The sequence below is a fragment of the Tenrec ecaudatus genome, chromosome 17, assembly GCF_050624435.1.
Source record: "Tenrec ecaudatus isolate mTenEca1 chromosome 17, mTenEca1.hap1, whole genome shotgun sequence".
Classification (NCBI taxonomy): domain Eukaryota; kingdom Metazoa; phylum Chordata; class Mammalia; order Afrosoricida; family Tenrecidae; genus Tenrec; species Tenrec ecaudatus.
This window is the reverse complement of record NC_134546.1, coordinates 51,473,439-51,495,000: the sequence shown is the minus strand read 5'-3', so window position 1 is coordinate 51,495,000 and position 21,562 is coordinate 51,473,439. Positions and strand designations below refer to the sequence as shown.

At 54.7% G+C, this 21,562-nt stretch overlaps 1 protein-coding gene across 1 annotated transcript in view; it reads right to left on the bottom strand.

Annotated features, from left to right (window-relative positions):
* CTSH (cathepsin H) overlaps positions 1 to 21,109 on the bottom strand; it is a 25,157-nt gene extending 4,048 nt beyond the window's left edge. Inside the window, exons 1-9 of the mRNA XM_075535718.1 lie at positions 21,016 to 21,109; positions 13,899 to 13,930; positions 13,109 to 13,214; positions 10,627 to 10,697; positions 8,383 to 8,487; positions 8,001 to 8,087; positions 6,800 to 6,855; positions 5,139 to 5,220; positions 3,785 to 3,853 (exon numbers count right to left, since the gene is read on the bottom strand). Coding sequence (XP_075391833.1) covers positions 3,785 to 3,853; positions 5,139 to 5,220; positions 6,800 to 6,855; positions 8,001 to 8,087; positions 8,383 to 8,487; positions 10,627 to 10,697; positions 13,109 to 13,214; positions 13,899 to 13,930; positions 21,016 to 21,109 — 702 coding nt within the window. The remainder of the gene's footprint in view (positions 1 to 3,784; positions 3,854 to 5,138; positions 5,221 to 6,799; positions 6,856 to 8,000; positions 8,088 to 8,382; positions 8,488 to 10,626; positions 10,698 to 13,108; positions 13,215 to 13,898; positions 13,931 to 21,015) is intronic.
* Positions 21,110 to 21,562: the final 453 nt, after the last annotated feature.

Here is a 21,562-nt window from a genome sequence, read left to right as displayed (position 1 = left end):
GAGACAGAAGAGTCAATCCTGTCCCTCACAATGCAAACTGATGCGAGAGTCATACATGTATTGTTATAAACAAATGAAATCGCCATTATCTGAATCGTATCCATAACAACCTTTCAATGTTTCTTCAGAGCCACATGCACGTACCCAAAGAGCCGCATGTGACTCTGGAGCGGCAGTTTGGGCACCGACCCAACAGCAGCCACTGGAGGCGAGCTGCCCCTCTGTCTTCCCAGAGCCCCGTGCGCCCCCCTCTCCCCGCGCTGATGAGGGAGGCCCCTCGCCTGCAGTCAGCTCTTCCGTGTCCTCTCCTTCTCTGCACAGTGGACTCACAGTTGGGAGCCACCAGCTGCTCCACAGGAGGAAGATGGGGCTTCCTATTCCCATCAAGAGTGACCGTCTCAGAAACCCACCCGACCCTCTACCCTGGGCTCTGCCCTGCCCTTTAGGGCCTCTATCACTCAGAATCAACTCGATGGCAGCGAGTTTGAATCGGAAGTCCCTCCTCCCACACTGCCGTCCCCTGGCTGGACCGGTTCTGTTTGGAGATTCATCTCCCCTCTCCCCAACTGCTCCATGGACGCCCTGCACCCTTTGGGGCAGGGGCGCAGCAGTGTGCCCAGGAGGGCTTAGTGCCTGGAGGAATCAGCTGTGGGTGCCTGCATCCATGGTGCACAGGATGAACAGGACCCAGGGCGTGGTGGACCTGTGCATGGGAGAGTGGAGGGTCCACGGCAGGGGGTGCTGGGCCAGGGGCTGCTACGGTCAGCTCCGACACAACAATTCCGAGGACAGCGCAGGACTGGGCAGTGTTTCGTTCTGTTGTTTGCAGGGTCACTATGCGTCAGAACGGAGTCAACAGCATCCACCACCACCAGCGGGGGCGGTGGAAACTAGAGGAGCCCGGGATTACCCATGGACTGCGCCCCACCTCCGCCCATAGGAGCTGGAACCCAGCCCTGTAGGATCCGCAGGCATCATCCTGTTTGGACTTGGGGTTTTGTTCTGTCAATCAAATCTCATTCAGACAGTTCAAAACATCTGTCTGCTAGCCCATCATCCAGGATCAAGTGTAGGCATCTGCTTCTGAAGCCCACCAGGATCGTTCCAGGGACTGCTCGCTCGCTCACTTGCTCACTCACTGCCGTCGCACCAAACAATGTGATGCTACTCTCATGGAGGGTGACCCTACGGGGCAGGGAAGAACTGCTCTCGTGCGTTGCTGAGACTGCCAGTCCTCAGCAGTCACGGCAAGCAGATCACGGCAAGCAGCCCACCTGTACATAACCCACTGGACCACCGGGGCTACAGACATTGCCCACTTTGAGACACGCTGGTTTAAGCACCTGCTTTTACATACATATCATGTGAATTATAGAAAGCCCAGGTCACGCGTACACACACACACACACATACACAGGCAGGCACCACATGAGGCCTGTCTAGAAGTCAAGGCACCTGAGGAACACCAGGGTTACCCAAACCGGAGGGATCCACAGAGCCAGGACCCTGATGTGTACTTCTCCCTCCCCCCGCCCCCCAGACTCAGGAATAAGCTCCTGAGGCCACTGGCTGTGGTATTGGTAAAACAATAACACAAGGTCGCTAAGACACCCGGGAAACTGGAAAAGGAAGCGCAGTGGGGTGGGGTGGGGGTGGTAGAGAGCCAAGGCAGCTCCTCGGGGCCTGAGCCAGCAGGCCAGGGCTATGCAAAGTCTGTCTCCACCCGGAGTGCCCGAGAGAGCCACCAGCGAGGCTTACCAACCCTGGCACCTGGGCTGCACCCCCACCAACGACCTCACCACCTACAGGGTGGGTCTCTGGCAGAAGTGTTTTTTAAAGCTTTCCAGTGGGGAACAAGGGGCTTAGAGCGAGCCAGGGAAGCCAGGCTCCCAGGTGACCGCCTTACAGAGCTGACCTGAGCTGCGGCTGGGGGCTCTGTTCTGGTGAGAGGATGGGAAGTGTGTGGGGGTACTGGCCACCCAGCCCTAGGTGCTTCCAGCTCCCCGCAGGAGTGGACAGAGACCTCGCTGTTCAACTGATTCCCTGGAAGCACATCTTTCCCCCCAGTTCCCTGCAGGCTCAGAAAAGATCCCAGGAGGCCCAGAGGGACCGGGTTGGCTCTGGGATCACAGAGGCCTGTTCCCCAGGGGGGTGGGCACGGTGCTGTGAGAGGCACGTCCTCGTGGCTGTCAGAGGGGGTTCCTGGCAGAGGACCCCCACAAGTCTCTCCTGGGACCCCCACCAAAAGGACTCCTGTTACCTCTCAGAGCAGGCAGTCCTTGGATGGGTGCGTCTGAGAGAGAACTGGTCCTTTTCCGAAGGTCACACTGTCGAGCACTCCCCCTCTTAGCGAGGGTAGGTTGTATCCTGTCGGGTCCATGGGCCCCGTTTCGGGAACTAGGATCGCAGTCTAAATCCTGCCTCTCACAATCTAGCTCCGTGACTTCTGGCAAGTCTCCTGAAGCTCACCGAGCCTTGGTCTCCCTAGGTCATCAGGACACTTCGCTCCGAGGGGGATTTCGAGGCGTGTCATGAGTTAGTGGTGCACCTGGAAGCACCTCTGTGGACTAGGTGTTCAGCTCCCAGAGGGCTCCATGTCGGGCAACATGGACCCCTGGCTGGTCCTGGCACCGTTAGTGCCGAGCTTGGCCCTTCGGCTGGTTAGATGCATGTCCACCGCTGGTGGCCGAGGGAGGGGGATGCACGCTGGGTTGTTCACCGCAAGGTTCAACCAACCTTCGGCCGGAGAAAGGCAAGCCTTTCCACCCCTGGGAAGGGCGGCAGTCCTTGGAACAACCCGCAGCGGGGGCTCTACAGGGTCGCTAGGAGTCCAGACGGACTCTGGCTGCGAGAGACTCGCCTGCTGGAACATGCACCTCAGGGTGGCGGTCTGCACACCCAGGGTGCTCCTCTTGGGCTCCCCTGTACACCCCCCTCCGTGTTCCCCGGGAGAGATTCGCCTTCTGCACACACTCTCCCACAGGACACACGGGTCGTGCGGGCTGTGCAGAGGCTCCAGCTCTCGGGGGATCACCTGCGACCACACCATCCCATCCACTGACGGTAGGCGTGACAGTCACTCGTCTGGCCCTAAGGGCCAGGGCACAGTTCACCCTCTGCAGGGTCCAGGGGCCTGGGGTCCTTTCTGACTCGTTGCCTCGCCCCCGACTTGTGCAGAGCAGACTGCTCCATGGGAGTCCCTGGAGGAAGCAGACCTCTAATCGGCCCACGTGCGACATTGAAACTGCCAACCTTCTGGCCAGTAGTTGAGCACTCAGCCATTTGTGCCAAGCAAGGACTCCTGGCTGGCTCCTAGAGGGAGGCAGAGGCCACAGAACACTGTCTGGCTAAGCCGATGAGCATGTGGCCGGACATGAACCTTGACGGTTTGCTGCTTGTTCCTGCGGCCTAACTCAGCTTGTCCTGACTGACACACATGCATGCCTCACTCCTCTCTCACACACACCCTTACACATACATGCTGACAGGACACACGTGGGGTGAGGGCCACCACTTGAAGGTGACAGGCATGAAAACGGACACGCAGAAATAAAGTATGATGCACACCTGGGGTGAGCACCCAGCCTCCCCTGCCAGTCCTGCGCGGTCCCTCCTGTCACCCGCCGGGCTGCCCACCTCCGAGACCCCGTGCTAGTCAGAACCTTCTAAATCCAAGCGCTGAGCTGCCGGGAAAGGCTGCCCGGACCACTGGCCATCCGACTGCTCGGGGGACTGGCCTCCTCCTGGAAGGCGGTCCCCCGTGGGGAGGAGGATCGGTACTCACCAGCGTGATGTTGGCCACGTCCTTGACAAAAGCCACGGCCTGCTTGGGCTGGAACTTGCAGACACCGTCCTGTTTGGGTGGCAAAGACATGGAGCGCAGGTTAGGGCTGGTCAGCCTGGGCGGAGGTTGACATGTCCCAGGCAGGCGATGACGGGTCCCGTACGGGGGACTTAGAGGCAGGCTTGTCTTGAAGAAGCCCACAGTCCTGGGCAGCACTCACTGGGAACGTGGGAAGGGTCTTAGCCAGCAGGGAAATATGCTGCGAGGGAAAGGGTGGCTAAGCGCCGGTGTGGCGAGGAAGAGGAAGAGGAGGAGGAGAGGGGTGACCAGCCCGGCAAGTGGAGGCCACGCGGGGGGTGGGGCGGTGTCAGCCATTCTGTGACAGGAGCTGGGACGAAGGAAGGTCGGGAGGACAAGAGAGGGCCCGGAAGAGGAAGGAGCTGGCGTGGGAGAATCGACTAGCAGTTCTGTTGGAGCAGGAGGCTTCCGAAGGGAGAGCACAAGCAGGTAAGACTGGAAACCCTGGCTTGGGTGGAGGTGGACAGGGTCCCGAAGGGAAGGCCCAGGAGGGGGCACTTCATCTTGTAGGCCTGGGGGAGGCTTCAAAGAGCTCCTAGCACGGCCAAGGTGTGGTCAGAGCTGGGCATGAGAGGCGGCCTGAGGGGAGGCACCTGAAGTGACCTGGGCTGAAGGGACGCAGGTGTGAGTGGATCAACGGTGGCCAGAAGGTTGGCGGAAGTGAGGGTCTGGGTCAAGGGAACTGGCAGCCGGGGGGGGGGGGGGGGGGCGGTGTTGGAGGGAGGGTGTGTAAAGTCTCTCTGGGTCCACACTGACTCGATACAGCCAACAATCTGCTTGTGCAGAGAGGGAGTCCAGAAGAACCCGCAGGCAGAGGACGGATGAGATGCTGGGCTTTGGACAGGCTGGGGTGAAGGGACAGCAGGTAAGATCCTAAGTGTGGGGCCCGGGAGCACGTCGTCAGCATGAGGCTGACCACATGGACACTACCAGGTCTAGCGAGAAGGGAAGAAGCACCGGAGGACGGCTGGTGCACACTCGCAGGCTGGGGAGGAGCCAGGAGAAAGCCAAGTAGGGTAGCTGACATGGGGAGAAGCCTTGAGAAGACGGGGCGGCCCAGGAAGGAGAGAGTGCGGGCGAGGAGGCTGTTGGCACAAGAGTCCCCCCGGGATTCAGTGAGCTCAGCCAGTCAGGAGATGTGTAGGAATGAGTCTGCAGGGCACAGACAAGTCTGAGAGTCCAAGCAAGGAGAAGTTCAAGGCTGGGAAGGGGAGGGGAAGGAGTGGAGATGGGGAGCTTTGCAGATCAAGACCAAGTCAAAGCTGTTCAGAATTACCCGGCCCTGGTAGGGGTAGGTGTCTTCTGCCATGATTCCTTTGTTGTAGAGGATATACTCGAAGGCTTGGCTGGGGAGACCCCTGCAAGAAGTACACACAAAGGAGCCCCGTTGGCGCCAGCCCAGATGCAGGTGGGCAGGACCGGAGTTCCTTCCGTGTTTGCCTGGCACACTGAGTGGGGAGATGGGGAGGCAGTCGAAGGCTTGGCAATGCCTTCTGCCGGGCTTTGGCATGAAGCTCAGCAAGTCCAAGGACCAGCAGTCTAAGGACCAGCACGTGGCGCGTGCCACTGGGACAGAGACCTCTCTTTTCACGATGGACCCAGCTCACCCCAGTCGCCATGGGGTACCCAGTCAGGGCAGGTACTTGGCAAACACAATCGCTGGATCCCTCACACTGGCTGGTTATTTCCATTTTACCAATGGGAAGGCAGAGGCCCAAGGAGGCTGAACCACGTGCCCAGGGCCACATGAAGAACCAGCTGCCACAAAGTAGATTCCAGCCCGTGGAGACCTGTGTGTCAGAATAACACCGTGCACCACGATTTTCAGTGACTGTTCTGTTGAGGTGCCCCTGGGTACACGTGAACTTCCAACCTTTAGTTAGTGGCTGAGAACCTTTCAATCCCCATCCACAGCCCCTCAGTTCCTGCTGGACTGCTTAGCTGCCTCTGCTGGAGCCTTTGTTGCAGCTGGACCTGTCTGGAGTCTATGCTGGTTTCTGCCTGTCCTGCTCAGTGGGAATACCACGGACTGTGTTCTGTTACTCTGTTCTCTGACTGCTGTATGCCCAGGGCCTGGGAACCCAGCAGGGGCTCTGGAATGTTTGCTGACCGCATGGACTGTCCTGGACCAAAGCTACCAGACTATTTTGAAAGACAGTGAGGCCCCAGTGCCTCCTTGTTGGACGCTGGTTCTGGTGGAGAAGCAGGTGTATATCAGAAAGCCAACAGGTGAGGGTTGAGACGGCAGGTGATGGTGCATCAGTATACTGTGACCAAAGGACTGGGGCCAGGGCTCGGCTCTCTGCCGTGGAGTGGGAGGTGAGTGTAAGCGTGGTCCCAGGACTGGGCTGGAGGAGGAGGACCCCGGGCGGTGGGGCTGAGGCCTGGGCCACACGTTGACCAAGTGGGGCAAACGTGGGCTGTGCTCTGGGGGAACACGAAAGGCCTGGCTTGATGCATATTATTTGCCAAGAAAGCCCGCCTGCCAGCTCCTTGGGAATGTCTCTGAGAGGACCAGCGCAGGAACAGATTTGGAGGCAGCCCCTGCTGTAAGAGTAGGCCGGGAAGGGAGACCCCTGTGGACAAGCCCCTCAGATGGCCTGTCCAGTGGGGCAGCGAGAGCAGTTCAGAGCACGTGTAAAGGTGCCCAGACACCTGTGTGTGGATCTAGCTTTGCAGGATGATGTGCTTGTGCCTCTGGCTACGGGCCGAGGTCTTGGTGGCTGAGGAAGCTGGCAGTGCCGGGCAACGGGAGAGGGGGATGGAGTCTGGAACCAGATAGGACTGGGCCCGGATCCCAGCGGGGCTGCATCTGGCTGTGGGACACTGGGTGGGTGAGGTGTGCCTGGCACACAGCGGATAAGCCACAAGTCCCTGCCCTTCTTCGCGACCACCTGGATGTGAAGGGGTTCAGGGCCCTCCTGGCTGGGCACGTACCCTGCGCAGCCGTGGTTGTTGAAGTCCTGGGCGCAGTCTACCAGCTGCTGCTCGGCCTGCATAGAGGAACACACGGCAGTGAGCTGGACGCTGGGGGACACAGGGGCAGGCAATCGGGGTGAACGCAGGGCCGAGCCCCTGGCTGAGCTACACTTCGGCTAAATCAGTGCACAGTCTGGATGACTCAGTGTGAAGCCCCCCAATGGCAAGGCTGACGGAGGATGTCCTGGAGTGGGAGACTCGGAATGCAACTGCAGGGGTGAGTTGTATGAGGCACCAAGGGAGAGGACTGACCCCGTCAGAGCCCCTGGTCCACCTCCCCCTCCCCTTTCCCTACCAGTGGGCCCTGTCTTGACCACCCTCTGGGTTCCAGCGTCTCCCTCCAAGAGAACAACTGAGGCAACCCGGGCAGGGGTGCACCTCCCAGAGGGACCATCTCTCAGGCAGAAGCTGCTTTTCCACTGATCACCACATCTAGTGTGGCAGTTACATCATCGGTCAACTTCAGCGAAAGGGTGGAGTCTAGCCTGTCAATGAGGTCATAGCCAAAATTGCCTCTGTGTGGGCGTGGCCTTCTCCTGAGGATTCTGGGAACTCCCATCTTCCTCCCCAGAGGCGGGACACACACTGTCCCAGCAAAACATGCTTGTTGACAAGCCACATGGAGACACACTGATGGAACCAGAGCCCTGGAGCTGGAGGAGCCACGTGGAGACCCACGCCAGTGCTGAGATACTTCCACCGCCACTGGACCCACAAGACTTTCCACCCACCGGCCTGTGATCTTCCTGAACTTGGCATCATTGCATGGCTGCATGAGTCTAAAGAGGAATGTATGGACTAGTATCGGACATAGGAGCTAATATCAGACTTTTGGGCTGGGATATTTCTTAATATACAATTGTTCTTTTACATAAAGCTCTTTCTTATCCACATATGAGTGCCTATGAATTTGTTTCCCTAGTCAATCCGGACTAACACATGGAGGGACACACAGAGTCGCCCAGGAATGAGCCCCAGGTAAGCTGAATTCCTTTCTGGGAAAAGCATCCAGTGGGAGTCCCATTCTAAGTGTCCGCACGGCTGGGTCACTTGATGTTCCGAGGGGACAGGACTGTTGAAGCCCAAGAGGCCACTGAAGGGTGAGATCTCAGGTTGCCTGCCTCACCTCTGCAGAAGGCGAGTCTGGGCGGTTTCTTACCAAAGAGAGCAGCTTTCCGCCAGCTATGGCGATCGCAGACTCCAGGGCGCCGGTGGTGGAGAAGGTCCAGCAGCTGCCACAGCCACCCTAGAAAGGCAGCGGGCGGAGGAGTCAGTAGCTGGGATTCAGGGGACTTTGCCACTGACCCTTCAAGAAACCCCAAGTCAAGGCAATCCAGTTGCCAAAGCCTCACAGGTTGAGAACCGCTGCTCTAGACCAAATCTAGACCAAATCTGCTCTAGACCAGAACTAATGTTGCCCCCAGCCTGTCAGTGAAAGAAGGCTGGAGAGATGGGGGGCAGGGAGTTGGGACGTGCTTCAGGCGATTTTGTGGTCCTTCTGGCAGCATGGCCCTTGGGGGGAGAAGGGCGGCCACCCATACCTGGTTTTTCACTGGAGTGACAAAGTGTCCTTTCTTCCGCCAGTCCACAGAGGTTGGGTAGGGACCCGTGCCCCGAAGGTAGTTACCTTTGGTGGCTGAACAATTCTGAAACAACCAAATGCAGCGTTAGCGGAAACAAACCCCAAAACAACCCCTCCCCCCCAAAGTCATGTCATTACACGGAATCACGAAAGAACGATAACATTAATGAAAATCAGCTAGAAAGAGGATGAGAGAGACTGCGCAAGTCAGAACTAGCCTCCTCGCCCTCCTCCCACACGATCTGACCCCTGAAGAGACCAGATCACAGGACCTACGTGGGCAGATTTAGCAAATTAGAAGGCAGAAGCTCGTTGTCTTAGTTACCTAGTACTGCTTGTTTTGGATTGGACCTGGTTCCCTGATTCGTGCGTTGTAAATCCTAACCTGCAGACCTTTGGTTGTGGGAGAAAGACTGGACTTTCTACTCCTGGAAAGAGGGCTCCAGTCTTGAGAACCCACGGGGTTAGTTTGCCCTGTCCTGTTCTACAGTGTCCCAGGAGTCAGAATTGGCTGGAGAGCTGTGATCAACCTATTGGGAATGGCCTTTGCTGTGTCCACGAGGCAGGATTTGAATAGACTCGGTCTCTTTAAAAGATAGGAACCCTGTTGCAGCAGTGATTGAGGGTTGGGCTGATGGCGGCAAGGTCAGCAGTTTGAAACTCCTGGCTGCTCTGAGAGGAAAGAAACTTCCTACTCTCCTAAAGAATTACAACCGGGAAATCTACAGGAACAGTGTGGGATATGAGAATTCCCCCAGCAGTGTCTCCCCCAATGATATGCCAAACACTAGAGGCTGTTCGCCAGCACATGGTGGGAGGACAGATGCTTAGAGACGTTCTCCCTGAAGGCATCTGGTCCCTGTAGGTGGGGCTCCCACCCAACTGATTATGGTTTCCATGGAGAGCCAGAGAACAGGTTGAACCTGCTCGGTGACAGCCAAAGTTAGGCTGCCATCCTGAATCTTGGATCCGCCCACCTTGTCACATGGGTACCCTAGGCTGCCATCCTGAATCTCGGATCCGCCCACCTTGTCACATGGGTACCCCTAATCCCTCCCCTTCCAATTGCATGTATATTCCCATTACTGTATCACCTATAGCACAACCCTTTCCTGTGACATGTCTTTACCTGTAAATAGGGGGCTTGCATAAGCCTTGGTTAGCAATAAAGAAGTCTCTCTTCCCCGGCCCCGGCCTTGCTCCCCTGTTCCCTCTCCCCTTGCCTTCCTTCCCCTCCCCATCTCTTCTATCTCTCTTATTATCTATGACTTTACTATAATGTTTACTTATTATCACTGAACAGTTGCGCCTACTGGACCTGTGATGATTTGTTGGGGGCTGGCTCCCCTGATGGCCAACTCGACCTTGCCCTATAGGGTCTCTGTGAGATAGACAGTTTAAAGTGCCAGAAGCTCACCTTCAGGGGATGGCTCTCCCTGTGTTGGCTCAGGAGGAAGGTCCCTATCTCGCCTGAACTTCCTTTCTTGGGAGATATTTATGTGGTGTCGCATCTTTCTTCCCCATCTCCTCCTGCTTAATTGTTTAATCTCTTTTACACCGTGAAACACACATCTATCTATCTATCTATCTATCTATCTATCTATCTATCTATCTATCTATTTATCTATCTATCTATCTCCATCCATCCATCCACCTATCTCTCATCTACATTTCTTGAAGGAGTTTGAACCAAGACACACCCTACATGAATCCTGCCTCATTAACATAACAAAGACAGTCTCTTTAGGTCCCTGAGACTAGAATTCTTTATGGGAGAAGACCTCGTCTTTCTCCCAAGGAGCAGCTAGTGGTTTTGAAGTGCAGACCTGGAGGTCAGCATTCCAACTGGTAACCACTATGCCACCAGGGTTCCTTCCAACCATGGGCATGGAGGTTAGAATTTATATCACATATTTTTGGGGAAATGTAATTCAATTCATTGTATATGGTTAGAATAAACAACGTATACTTTTTAAAAAATGTAAGTGTGTCCCCATACAGTATTTGGGATATATTTATACTAAAATTATCATCAGCGCCGTGCTTCATTTGGCAATACTAAATTTGGGGGTCCATGAGCCTTTGCTGGGGGTCAACCTCACTGGCTCCCCAAGAATGCGACTGGAGGCAGGCCTGGCTACAGACTTACTTCAAAGGTTTGAGAGGACAGGATTCAGATTTAGTGACCATAGGCTATACATACCTGAGGCTGTGACCAGAGAACCGTTCGCTTGACTTCATCAAAGGTCATGTCTGAAAATTGGTTCAGGGCCACTGAGGAACAAAGCCCCAACAGGTTCATAATTAGTTAGTTGACCTTATGTAAGCGCAGCACTGAGAAACACAAGGAAAGCCATGGCCCCCCTGTTCACCCAGCGCTTGCAGTCGCTGCACCTGACCCCAGACCAACTCGCTGCTCTCGGGTTACTCTTGAACCTCGAGTCTGCGTAGACCTGCCCCCGAGGGTTTCTGAGACTATAACTCTTTCTGGGTCCAGGCAGTCTCATCTTTCTCCTTTGAAGGGTCTGGTGAGCTTGAACCCTCGGCCTTGAGGTTTGTAGCCCAGTGCTCTCGCACAGCACTGTCTGGGCTCTTGTGTTGTAACTTGGCTCCATTAAATCTTTTTAAAAAAATTAAATATACCAACTCACTCACCCACAGGAGCCCTGGTGGCACTCTCAGGCAAGTGTCGGGGTGCTAACGACAAGGCTCAATCCTCGGGAGGAAGATGGGGCGACAGGGTTGTTCTGAGCTGGCACCCATGTGATGGGAGGGGGCTCTGAAATGGACTGTGGACCTGTAGGATCTAAAGTGAGCCTGCAGGACTGAGGCTGTAGTTCAAACCACTGACCTTGCAGCTAACGCTGCAGTGGTGAACAACGCACTGTGTGCGCTACAGGGCTCAGCTGTCAAGGCCCTACAATCCCAGACTCGTTTGGTGGCTGGCTGCCCTGCACGTACAATCACATCTTCTAGGGAGCTTTTTACACAGCAGAGGTGTCTGCACGGCCCCCAAAGTGCAGTGCGCCCTTTCAGCCCTGCCTGTGGGTGCCAGGCGCCTTTCCACCTGATACAAGCGCCTTCACCACAGCCCGGAGAGGAGAGGACCGCCATCATGGCTGCTTCTCCGCCTTGTGTAAACTTGCCCATGCATGAATGACCCTCTGATACACCAGGTGACCCTGGCAGCCAAATGGTGAAGCTCTTGACCCCCAAGGAAAGGTGGGTGTGAACCCCTCGGTGGCTCTGAAGCAGGCAAGAACTGGCTCTCCGTTCCTGTGAAGGTCACTCTCCAAATCCAAACTCACTGGTGCTGAGTCAGCCAATTCAGAACGACCCTGCCAGGCAGGGTGGAAAGGTCCCTGTGAGTTTCAGGGACTGTAATTCTTTACAGGAGTAGAAAGCTTCTTCTTTCTCCTGAGGAGTGGCTGGTGGGCTCAAACCACCAACCTTGCGGTTAGCAGCTCGAGTCCTAACCCACTGTGCCATCAGGGATCCTGTGAAGATGACCGCCTAGGAAACTATGGGGCAGTTATACAGCAGCAAAGTGACCAGGTCACACAGCTGTCATGGACAGTGGCTGGCATTCCAATCCAGCTTTCTTCCCTTTGTGCCTATTGCCCACATGACCAACATAGGTGGCACTGCCATCTATCTCTCCATAAGAGTCTTGGTTCTATGTGGGTGTGTGGTGGAGTGGAATTTCTCAATATGGCTAGTCCATCCATGTCTCGAACTCCCAAGAAATGACTGGGTAGGACGATGCACACAGGGAAGGCCTCACACTGACAGAGGGGCTTGGTCAGCTGTCCTTACCACCCCCCTGGCTGGAAGGACAGCCTTCTTTGAAGCAGCAGCAGGAGAGAAAGCCCAGGTCCATTGGCAGAGCATGTTCCAGACCTCTGTCTGCGGTGGCAGCGGCCGAGACCAGAGGCACCAGAGGCTGGCACAGAGACAGAGGAGCAGCACCGAGACCATGGGGCTGTGAGACCGAGTGGCAGCAGGCTTCCTGGTACATGGAGGCAGAGGTCAAGGGACCATGTGGCTGAGACACTGAGGAAGGAGAGACTTGGCTGCTGGCCGAGGAGAGGTGCTGCTGTGGACCACTGACCGCTTACTGAGGCTGCCCTGTAGAAACCTATTAACTTCCCGAATAACCAACCCCAAATGGTGGGTTGTCTGTGTGGCCATTGCGCCCAGTCACTGAACGCAGCACAGACAGAGAGTGTCGTGGGAAGACTGGCTGGCGTCCGAATAGGTAAGGAAAGATGGGGTGTGGAGGCATGTCGGAGCCCTGCCTCTTGGCAATCGGGAAGCCAGGGGAGGTCAGCGGTGGCCACTGTGCCCTTTACTGACAGTGAAAGCCAGATGACCCTCCAGGTTGCTCTTGAACAAAGTCGTCCAAGGTCAGAGGCCAGCATCTGGGCTCAACCCTCACAGGCAGGAATACCGCAGGGGCTTTCTACACAGCTCAATAAACTTCACAACCCCCAGAAAGCGGATTGGCAGCCAATAATAACAGCTGGGATTGAGGGCCACCTGGAAGCCTGGGTTACTGCCACTGCACCCAAGAGCTCCCACCGGACCCTTTCATCAGCGAGTGCCGCTAAGTGGTTTCTCTGGGGATCTGAGCTGCCCCCACCTCCCTGCTCCCGAGAGGCTTGGCCGGAGGCACCCCACGGTACTTTTGAACGTGTGGTTCCTGGCATTGTGGGCATGGATCTTCCTCCAGTTGCTGACAAAGACCTGCTGCTTCCGAGGGTACTCTTCCGCGCTGTATTTCTTTTTGTGCTAAAGCAAAAACACATGGGCGACACGTCACAAAACCGGGCTGCGGCTTTCAGAGGGAGGCTTTTCTGTTTTCTAAGAGGAAGGATGGAGGATTTCCCTCTGCCACCAGTCTGGGACCCACATTTGTATCACTGAGAGGGTCTAAGTTCTGGGTCTTTGCTGTCAAGGGCAAAGCTGGCCCAAGCCTCCAGGGACCAAGGTCAGACTGGGGGCTCACGGCTGCCTTCAAGTCCTGACAGTGCAATGGGCTCTGGTGAAGAGACTGCTGAGTGCCTTGCCCCTGGGCCAAGTTCACAGACCAAAGCAGCGGTTTGCAAAAGTAAATGCTCTTATGTACGAGGAGTGATTTGGCAATCCGCACACAATGTGATTTGGAAGCAAAATAAGGAAACAGATTCCAAGGTCTGAAAGGCTGCCAGGCCACAGTCACGTGGATCTGGGATACATGGTCGGGGAGAAGTGAACCGTATCTTTCCCAGGGGTTGGGAACTTCTCAGGTGCCAGGAAACCAGGAGTGTGAGGTGAGAAGCCCCGCCCCCCTCACCCCTGTCAAGGTGAGAAGCCTCCCCCCCCACCAACCTCTCACTCCCCCCCCACCCAACAGTTTCAGTTCTGGTTGAGCTTGAGCTGATAATAGGAAAGTTGTGAAATGTAAAACATAAGAAAGGAGAAGTCGGAACTGACCTGTACCATCCATGACTTAAAGCGAAACTTCTCTGTGGAAAGGACAAAAACAAAGACCACACAAATTAGGTTGTGCCCTTGCAAGCGCTCGGAGTCTACGGCAGGTAGGCGATTACCGAGCCTATTTGCATTTTGTGTAACGAAGCTAAATTTAGAACACCCCAAATGGTGGGGTGGTTTAATGCAGGTTACAGACAGGAACTCACACTTTCTTTTATACCCCAAGTCAGTGTTTGAAAAAGTAGCATTAGGTGTCCCTGGTTACCACCAATGGTTAATGGGATGGGCTACTATGTAAAGGCTGGTGACTCGAGTCCACCCCAAGGTACCTGGGAAGAAGACCTGGCCACCTGCTTCAGTAAAACCAGCCCCAGAAACTCCCAGGGAGCCCTGTTCTACTCTGACACATGGGGGTCGCCATGAGCCAGGAGTGGCTCACGATAACCTCCCCCCTTTTAAAAAAATTAAATCTCCCTTTGGTGTGGTAAGTCAGATAGCAGTTCTCCTTAAGAGGGGCGGCAAGGGGGTTCTGGGCCGCAAGTGACACCCCAGTTCTTTGCCCGAATGCAGTTGATAGGAGTGTATGTTTGCGTTGTGGCAATTCATGGAGATGCCTGCTGACGTTCTATACACTTCTCTGTATGATGTTTGATTTCAAGAAAAGGTCAATAAAAAAATCTCTGTATCTGGGGGGGGGCGTGGGGAGGGAGGGTGAAGATGAGGAGCTGATTTCAAGGGCTCAAGTAGAAAGCAAATGTTCAAATGTGCTTGACACAATAGATGAATGGATGGATTGTGATAAGAATTGTATGAGCCAAAAAACAAACAAAAAAAAGCGTTGTATGAGGCCCCAATAAAATGATTTAAAAAAATTTCTGTATCCCAGGAGTAAGTATACTTCCTTTTTAAAGGGACAGAGAGTGACTATTTCTGGTGTGCCAGCCCACTGGGTCCTCACCATCACTACTCTGCTGGGCTGTGATAGTGGAAAAGCAGCCATGGAGGATGAGGACAAATGTGGGTGGGGACCCTATTCCAATAAAACTTTATTTATAAAACAAAACACAGGGGGCCAGGCATCCATAGCCCGTGTGTCTTTTAACATTCCCTAGTTCTATTTTAAATGTAAATATCTCAAATGATGTGTTCCAGCCTATTGTAAATACGGTCAATGGGTACAATCGCCGTCCATACATTTTAAAGCCAGGCTGTTACCACGCTCTAAAAAAGCTGACCAATAGAGTGCGGCGATGGCAAGTGCCTTATTAACCAGGTAGTTTAAAAAGAACAAAGTGCCGGCCATCGATCGGCATCTAGATACTGTCACGATCGGACAACCACCATCAATAGGACATGGCGGGTTACGTGGGCTGCTAACTGTAAGGTCAACAGTTGGACTCCACCAGTGGGTCCCAGGAGGAAGACGAGGCTTGCTGTCCCTGGAAAAATGTACAGCCTTAGAGACCCACAGAGGCACCTCTGCTCCGACGGATAGGGCTGCTAGGAGTCGGAATTGATGGCAGCGTTCAGTTTGGTTGTGGTATCAATCACACGCGCACCCTCTTCATTAGGAGTTGGACCGTTTGCATAGGGGTTTTTGTTCTGTTTTGCTTTTTCCTCCTTGAACCCCCATCTCCCTCCTCATCTCACATAATTTTATCCTAATGCAGAATATTTTTTATACTTGGTTACCCTAACATGCTTGTCAACAATATCAACAACAGAATGCAAATTTATACTTATTTCTTGTGAATGGTCTCTTACTTTACAGAAAAGCCATCATAATTATAATTAGTACAGCAATTAGGCAACATGTGTAAATACTAGGGCGTGGCCCAAAGTACTGCTGCAAGACCATAGGGACCCACAGCAGTATCCACATGCGAGGCTCTGCTTCTCGGCGCATCCTTCCCCTCAAATTGCACATGCAGGATGTGGTGTTCTCGAAAAGCCGTCTTTGCTTTTTGATTCAAGCCATGTCGAATCAGCCGTGTTTGGTATCCTTGAGAGACTCCAGTCATGTGCCTTTGAACTGCTCTTTGATTTTTAGGAACAAAAAGAAATCTGAAGGTGCAAGACAAGGGCCGTGGGCTGGATGGGGTGACTTCCCGATGAAATTCTCATAGCCCTTGCTATCCTGACGGAAGGAGTCGGTGCCCTGTCCTGATGGGAGGAGTGCTCCGTACAACTTTCCTGTCCTTTCTGTAACCAGTGCAGTTTTCAGTTTTCTCAGAACCTCTTCCTCACAGGCCCCTGCGAGCAGCCTGCGTCCTTCCAGAAAAATTTATCAAGGTTATAGAAACAGCCGCCATAACTGTCTGAGCTGATCTCTGCCTGACAATGAACTGGAACAGATTCCCCGGGAAGCCACCATTCTGATTGGACCCTTTGCTTGGGCACTCCGACGAGACTGCGCAGGACAAGTGTATCACGGAGCGCCGTTGTCGGCAGCTACCCAAGGGTGACAGAGCCGTGCTTCGACAGGTCTTGTTTGGAACCAGCCGTGCCTGTGTGAGCCGGGGCTCCGGTAGCAGTCCTTTTTGTACGTAGCCTCATCGACCATGTATTATGAAAGACACCCTCGTGGCACCTGAGTAAGCCCTCGCCTGCCCACGGAAAGGTTGGGTGTGTGACTCCACCAGCGGCTCCTCAGAGAAGGAGGTGACAGTCACTCCTGTAAAGAGGACAGTCTATGGGGCAGTTCTACTCCGTCCTCTGCATAGGACTCAACCTTAGATAGCAATGAATTTGTTGTTGCTGTCATTTTAAAAAAATATATATAAAATTACTGGGTATAAAAAGCATCAAAGCCCACATGGAAGAAGCACGCCAGCCGGTGTGAACACGAAGTATAGAAGGGACTAGGTATCAGACATCAAAGAACAAAATTCTTATCAGTGGGTGCCCACCTTCCTGATATGATCACTGAAGACAAACGTGTGCATAAGCAAATGTGGTGAAGAAAGCTGAGGGTGCCCGCCTATCAAAAGATAGAGTGTCTGGGGTCTTAAAGGGTTGAAGATAAACAAGTGGCCATCTAGCTGAGAAACATAAAAGCCCACATGGAAGAAGTACACCAGCCTGTGTGACCTTGAGGTGTCAAAGGGATCAGGTAACAGGCATCAAAGAACAAAATATCATATCATTGTAAATGAGGGTGAGTGTAGAGACCCAAAGCCCATCTGTAGGCAACTGGACATCGCCTTACAGAAGGGTCTGGGGAGGAGACGAGCCAGTCAGAGTGCAGGGCATCAACGATGAAACATACAACTTTCCTCTAGTTCTTAAATGCTTCCTCCCCCCACTATCATGATCCCAATTCTACCTTACAAATCTGGCTAGACCAGAGGATGTACACTGGTACAGATAGGAACTGGAAACAGGGAATCCAGAACAGATGAACCCCCTCCAGACCAGTGGTGAGAGTGGCGATACCTGGAGGGTGGAGGGAAGGTCTGGGAGAAAGGGGGAACCGATTACAAGGATCTACATATAACCTCCTCCCTGGGGGATGGACAACAGAAAAGTGGGTGAAGGGAGACATTGGACAGCATAAGATATGATAATAATAATTTATAAATTATCAAGGGTTCATGAAAGAGGGGGGAGCAGGGAGGGAGGGGAAAAATGAAGAGCTGTTATCAAGGGCTCAAATAGAAAGCAAATGTTTTGAGAATGATGATGGCAACAAACGTACAAATGTGCTTGACACAATGGATGGATGGATTGTGACAAGAATTGTACGAGTCTCCAATAAAATGATTTTAAAAAATGTAATATGGTGACCCTATAGGACAGGGTAGACCTGCCTCTGTGAGTTTCTGAGGCTTTAACTCTTTTGGGGAGTAGAAAACCTCGTCTTTCTCCCTGGAGCGGCTGATGGTTTCAAAATGTCGACCTTGCAGTTAGCAGCACAACCCAAAGACCACAATGCCAGTTTGTATTGCTTGAATGAGACAGGGTTCAGCATTCCTTCCCACACACTGTCACTGAGTTGATTCTGACTCACAGAGACCCTGTGGGGCAGAGGAGAATTGCACGTGAGGGTTTCTGAGACTGTAACTCTACAGGAGTAGAAAGCCTCATCTTTTCCCCTGGTGGGTTTGAACTGCTGGCCTTGAGATTAGTAGCTCAATGCAAAACCCACTGCACCAGCAGGGCTCCTATTTTGGTCCTAGATTTGATTTTCATAAACCTACAGTTTCCAGAATACCGATCAAATGAGCAGCTGGGAATGGAAGGTAGGGTTTTCATGCGGGGTCACTCAGTTCCTTGTATTCTGTCTGGTGACCCACACCACGTGGTGGTCTATCATCCATAACTAAGTTTAGACTTCATCAGCTGACAACTCCACGGGGTCCTGTCTCCCTTAATTTCAGTTTCTCTGAAGAATTGAAAACACCAACTTGAAGAGAAGCCCTTTCGATCGTAGCCCTGAGGTCAGCAGTGGCAGCCCAGATGGAGGAGGTCTGAGGAGGGGCCCCTCCACCCCTGCGGTCTCCAAGCAGATCAGTGGAGAGGGCTTTGGGAAGGAAAAGTCTAGAAACACAACCTCGGTGTCCTGAGCAGTTGGCGTGTCTGCGTGTTCCCCCAAGGGTCCATGCCCAGCGTGAAGACCACTGCTATCCAGGGGGAGGCCCTCGGTGGCTCAGATGGCTAAGTCATTGATTACTAACGGGAAGGCTGACAGTTCAAACTCACTGAGCGGTGCCTAAAAAGAAAGGGCTGCTTCTGAAAAGTCACATGCATGGAAAACCTAGGGAGGACGACTCATACCAACAGCATTTATCGATTTTTTTTCTGGACCGAGTTGTGTGAGAAAACCCACGCAGTGTCGACTTTCCCCGGGGAAAATGCATATCCAGCAAAACCCAGGAGCGTGGGACTGGAGTCAGGTAGAAACCTACCCGAGATGAAAAACTCCAATGTTCAACTTGTGGCTAGCAAGTACCAAGACTGTGTCCTGTCGCAGGCAGAACACCTCAGCTACCTGGACAAACCAGGCGGTCCTGTAGAGGTCTGGCTCTCGGAGGTTTTCCTAGAGACCCAACAGGGGCCTTCGGGAGGCCTTCTGGGGATTCCAAGTCTTGGTGAAAGGCCTGGCTCTAGTCGATCGCTTCCCAGGAAGAGAGGGTGGTTGGAGACGAGATGGAGTTTAAGACAACTGACTGGCATTTGCCTCTCGGGAGCTTTCAAAGGCAACAGAAGGGGTCGACACTCTGGACTTGAATTTTGCAGGTTGGTGGGAGAAAGGTACCCAGAGCAGGCAGCAGGGAAGAGACTGCCCTTTGGGGCGGGGCCAGAAGGATTTGCTCCGGCTGTGGTAGCAATCCCAAATGAATCCAGTTGTCACTTTGGGAAGAGTGGTTTCTCAAGAGTACTCAGCGTGGTAGGCTGTCTGTGGACTATCTAGGCGGGCGGGGGTTTAGTGAGGGTAACAAACGCCTAGGGCCATCTCTAAATTACATCTCCCACCCAAGTTCAAGATGCCTAGGCATTAAGTCACAAGGAGTCCACAGAGACGCTTCCCCTACCTCTGGCCCAGCTCCCTCAGCCAGGCACCTTTCATACTTGTGGTGATCCAGGGTGTCATTCTGAGCCTTCCTCAGCTGAGCAGGCCTTTGGGCTGATTTTTATACTTTTAAATGAGGGTGTGTGTGTGTGTGGGGGGGGTAATTTGGGGTGGGATCAAAGGACACTAGCATTTTGTGACGCGTAACATGAAATAAAATTCCTATGCTGGGGTCCCTGGATAAAGGTGTGCTGGCACACAGCCACACGGTGAACAGCACACACTGTGGGTGGAGGACCGCCCCGCACAGGTACAGAGCTGAGGTGTCAGAGCAGAGACTTGCAGGGCCCATCAAGTCTAAACTATTTCCGATCTGGTCTTTTGTTGAGAAGCTGGGACAACTTTCCAGCCCCAGGCGTTGTGGGTGCTGGCAGCCTTGTGGGGGTAAAGCTAGGCTCTTGCTTGGGTGTGGCTGGGGTTTCCTTTATTGGGCTACCATCCAGGGACGCCTTGGCAGAAAGCCTGGTGATCTGCTCCGGAGAGCCATAGCCAGGAAAACCTCTGGTCAAAATTGGACTGTATCACCGAGTTGGAATCAATTACAACATGGCAACGGGGTGGGCTGATTCCGGTGGGAGTCTTTGGTATCTTTAACCCTTTGGGGCTTTATTTCCCAAAGCAGGGGGTGGGGGTGGGGGTGAAGGAAGCAAGACAAAATTCAGCCGGGGTCACCTTTGCCCCAGCCTACCCATTTTTGTCCCCAGGGTGAGGGAGGAAGGTGGCCTCATGAGCTCAGAGCCTGTGGGCTTTGGGCTGGGGCGGCAGGGATGGACGCTCCAACCAAACACACTGCCATCAAGTGGATTCCGGTTCCGGCCAGCTCACTGGGCAGAGGGGAACTGCCCTGTGGGTTCCCGGGGCCTGTAAATCTTTATGGGAACAGAAAGTCTCATCTTTCTCCCACAGAGCAGCTGGTGGGCTCGAACCTTCGACCTTGGGGCTAGTGATGGCTAGTGAGGGCAGGCTCTTTGCCCTCAAGCCTGGGGAAGCATTGGGGGCCCAGCAGCAGAGACTGGGGAGCAACATGAAGATGGACCAGTTACAGCCTTCCTGCCTGGAGAAGGGGGGAGTCCGGAGGCTTGCCCAGGGGTCCTTGGGGTGCTTAATGGGCTTTTCCGGCCACCTGGGGTCACTGAGGAACCTGTTCTACAGGTGGCCTCTGGGGACACGTAGGGGGATTCCCCATGTGTGAAGTCCGGGGGAAGCGGGTAGAAACAGCCGGGAAGTCCCTGGGGCGTTGGTAGGAGCGGGTCAGAGTCCTCTCTCTCAGCCGCCAGCTGAAAAACGAAGGCAGAAGGACAGGCGGGCTCTTCGAGATTCTAGGCTCGGGAGCCACCCAGGCAAAGGGGAACCTTCGATGGCTCGCTCACCCTCTCCGGCCCTGGCTCGACTCCACCTCCGGTTCCCAGGCTGGAGACCCCTGCGCATCCCAGCCTGCAGCGTCCAGGGTCCCCAGCGCCCCCAAGTTCTCCCGAGCCCCGGCCCCGCGCGCCCCCTTTCCGTAGCCCCCCAGGAGCCCGGCCCCCCTCGTCCCCCTTCCCGTACCGTGGGAGCTCACGGACAGGGCGGCGGCGGCGTCGCAGGCGGGGGACCCCAGCAGCCAAGCGCCGGCGCAGAGCAGCGGCAGGACGGCCCACATCGCGGCGGCGGCTCCGCAGGTGCCAGCGCTCCCAGGGCGGCGAGATGGCGACCCGGAGGCGGGAGGCGGGGCGAGGCCGCGGGGCGGGGCGGCCGCCCGGCACCCATCGGCCTGCGCCCTGGGCGCCGCGCCCCCGCGGACAGGACCTCTGCCCCAGCCGCCTCTGGCCGCGCTGGCCGCCGGCCCCCGTCTGCCCTTGCCACATCGGAGGGAGTCGCAGCGCCGCTCCCCGCGGCCGCCACCGACGGGGCCCACAACCTGCCTTCTTCCTGCCTGCCCGCATCCCCGAGCCCGGGTCCTGTCTGCCAGGACGCCAGACCCCTCTTCCCGCCCTCACCCAGACCCCCGCCAGCACCTTGCCTGTCCCCACCCCAAGAGCCCCATCTCACTTCCTCTCCCTGCCTCCAGAGCCCCCACTGACTAACTGCACCCACCGGGGACCTTTCTGCCTTA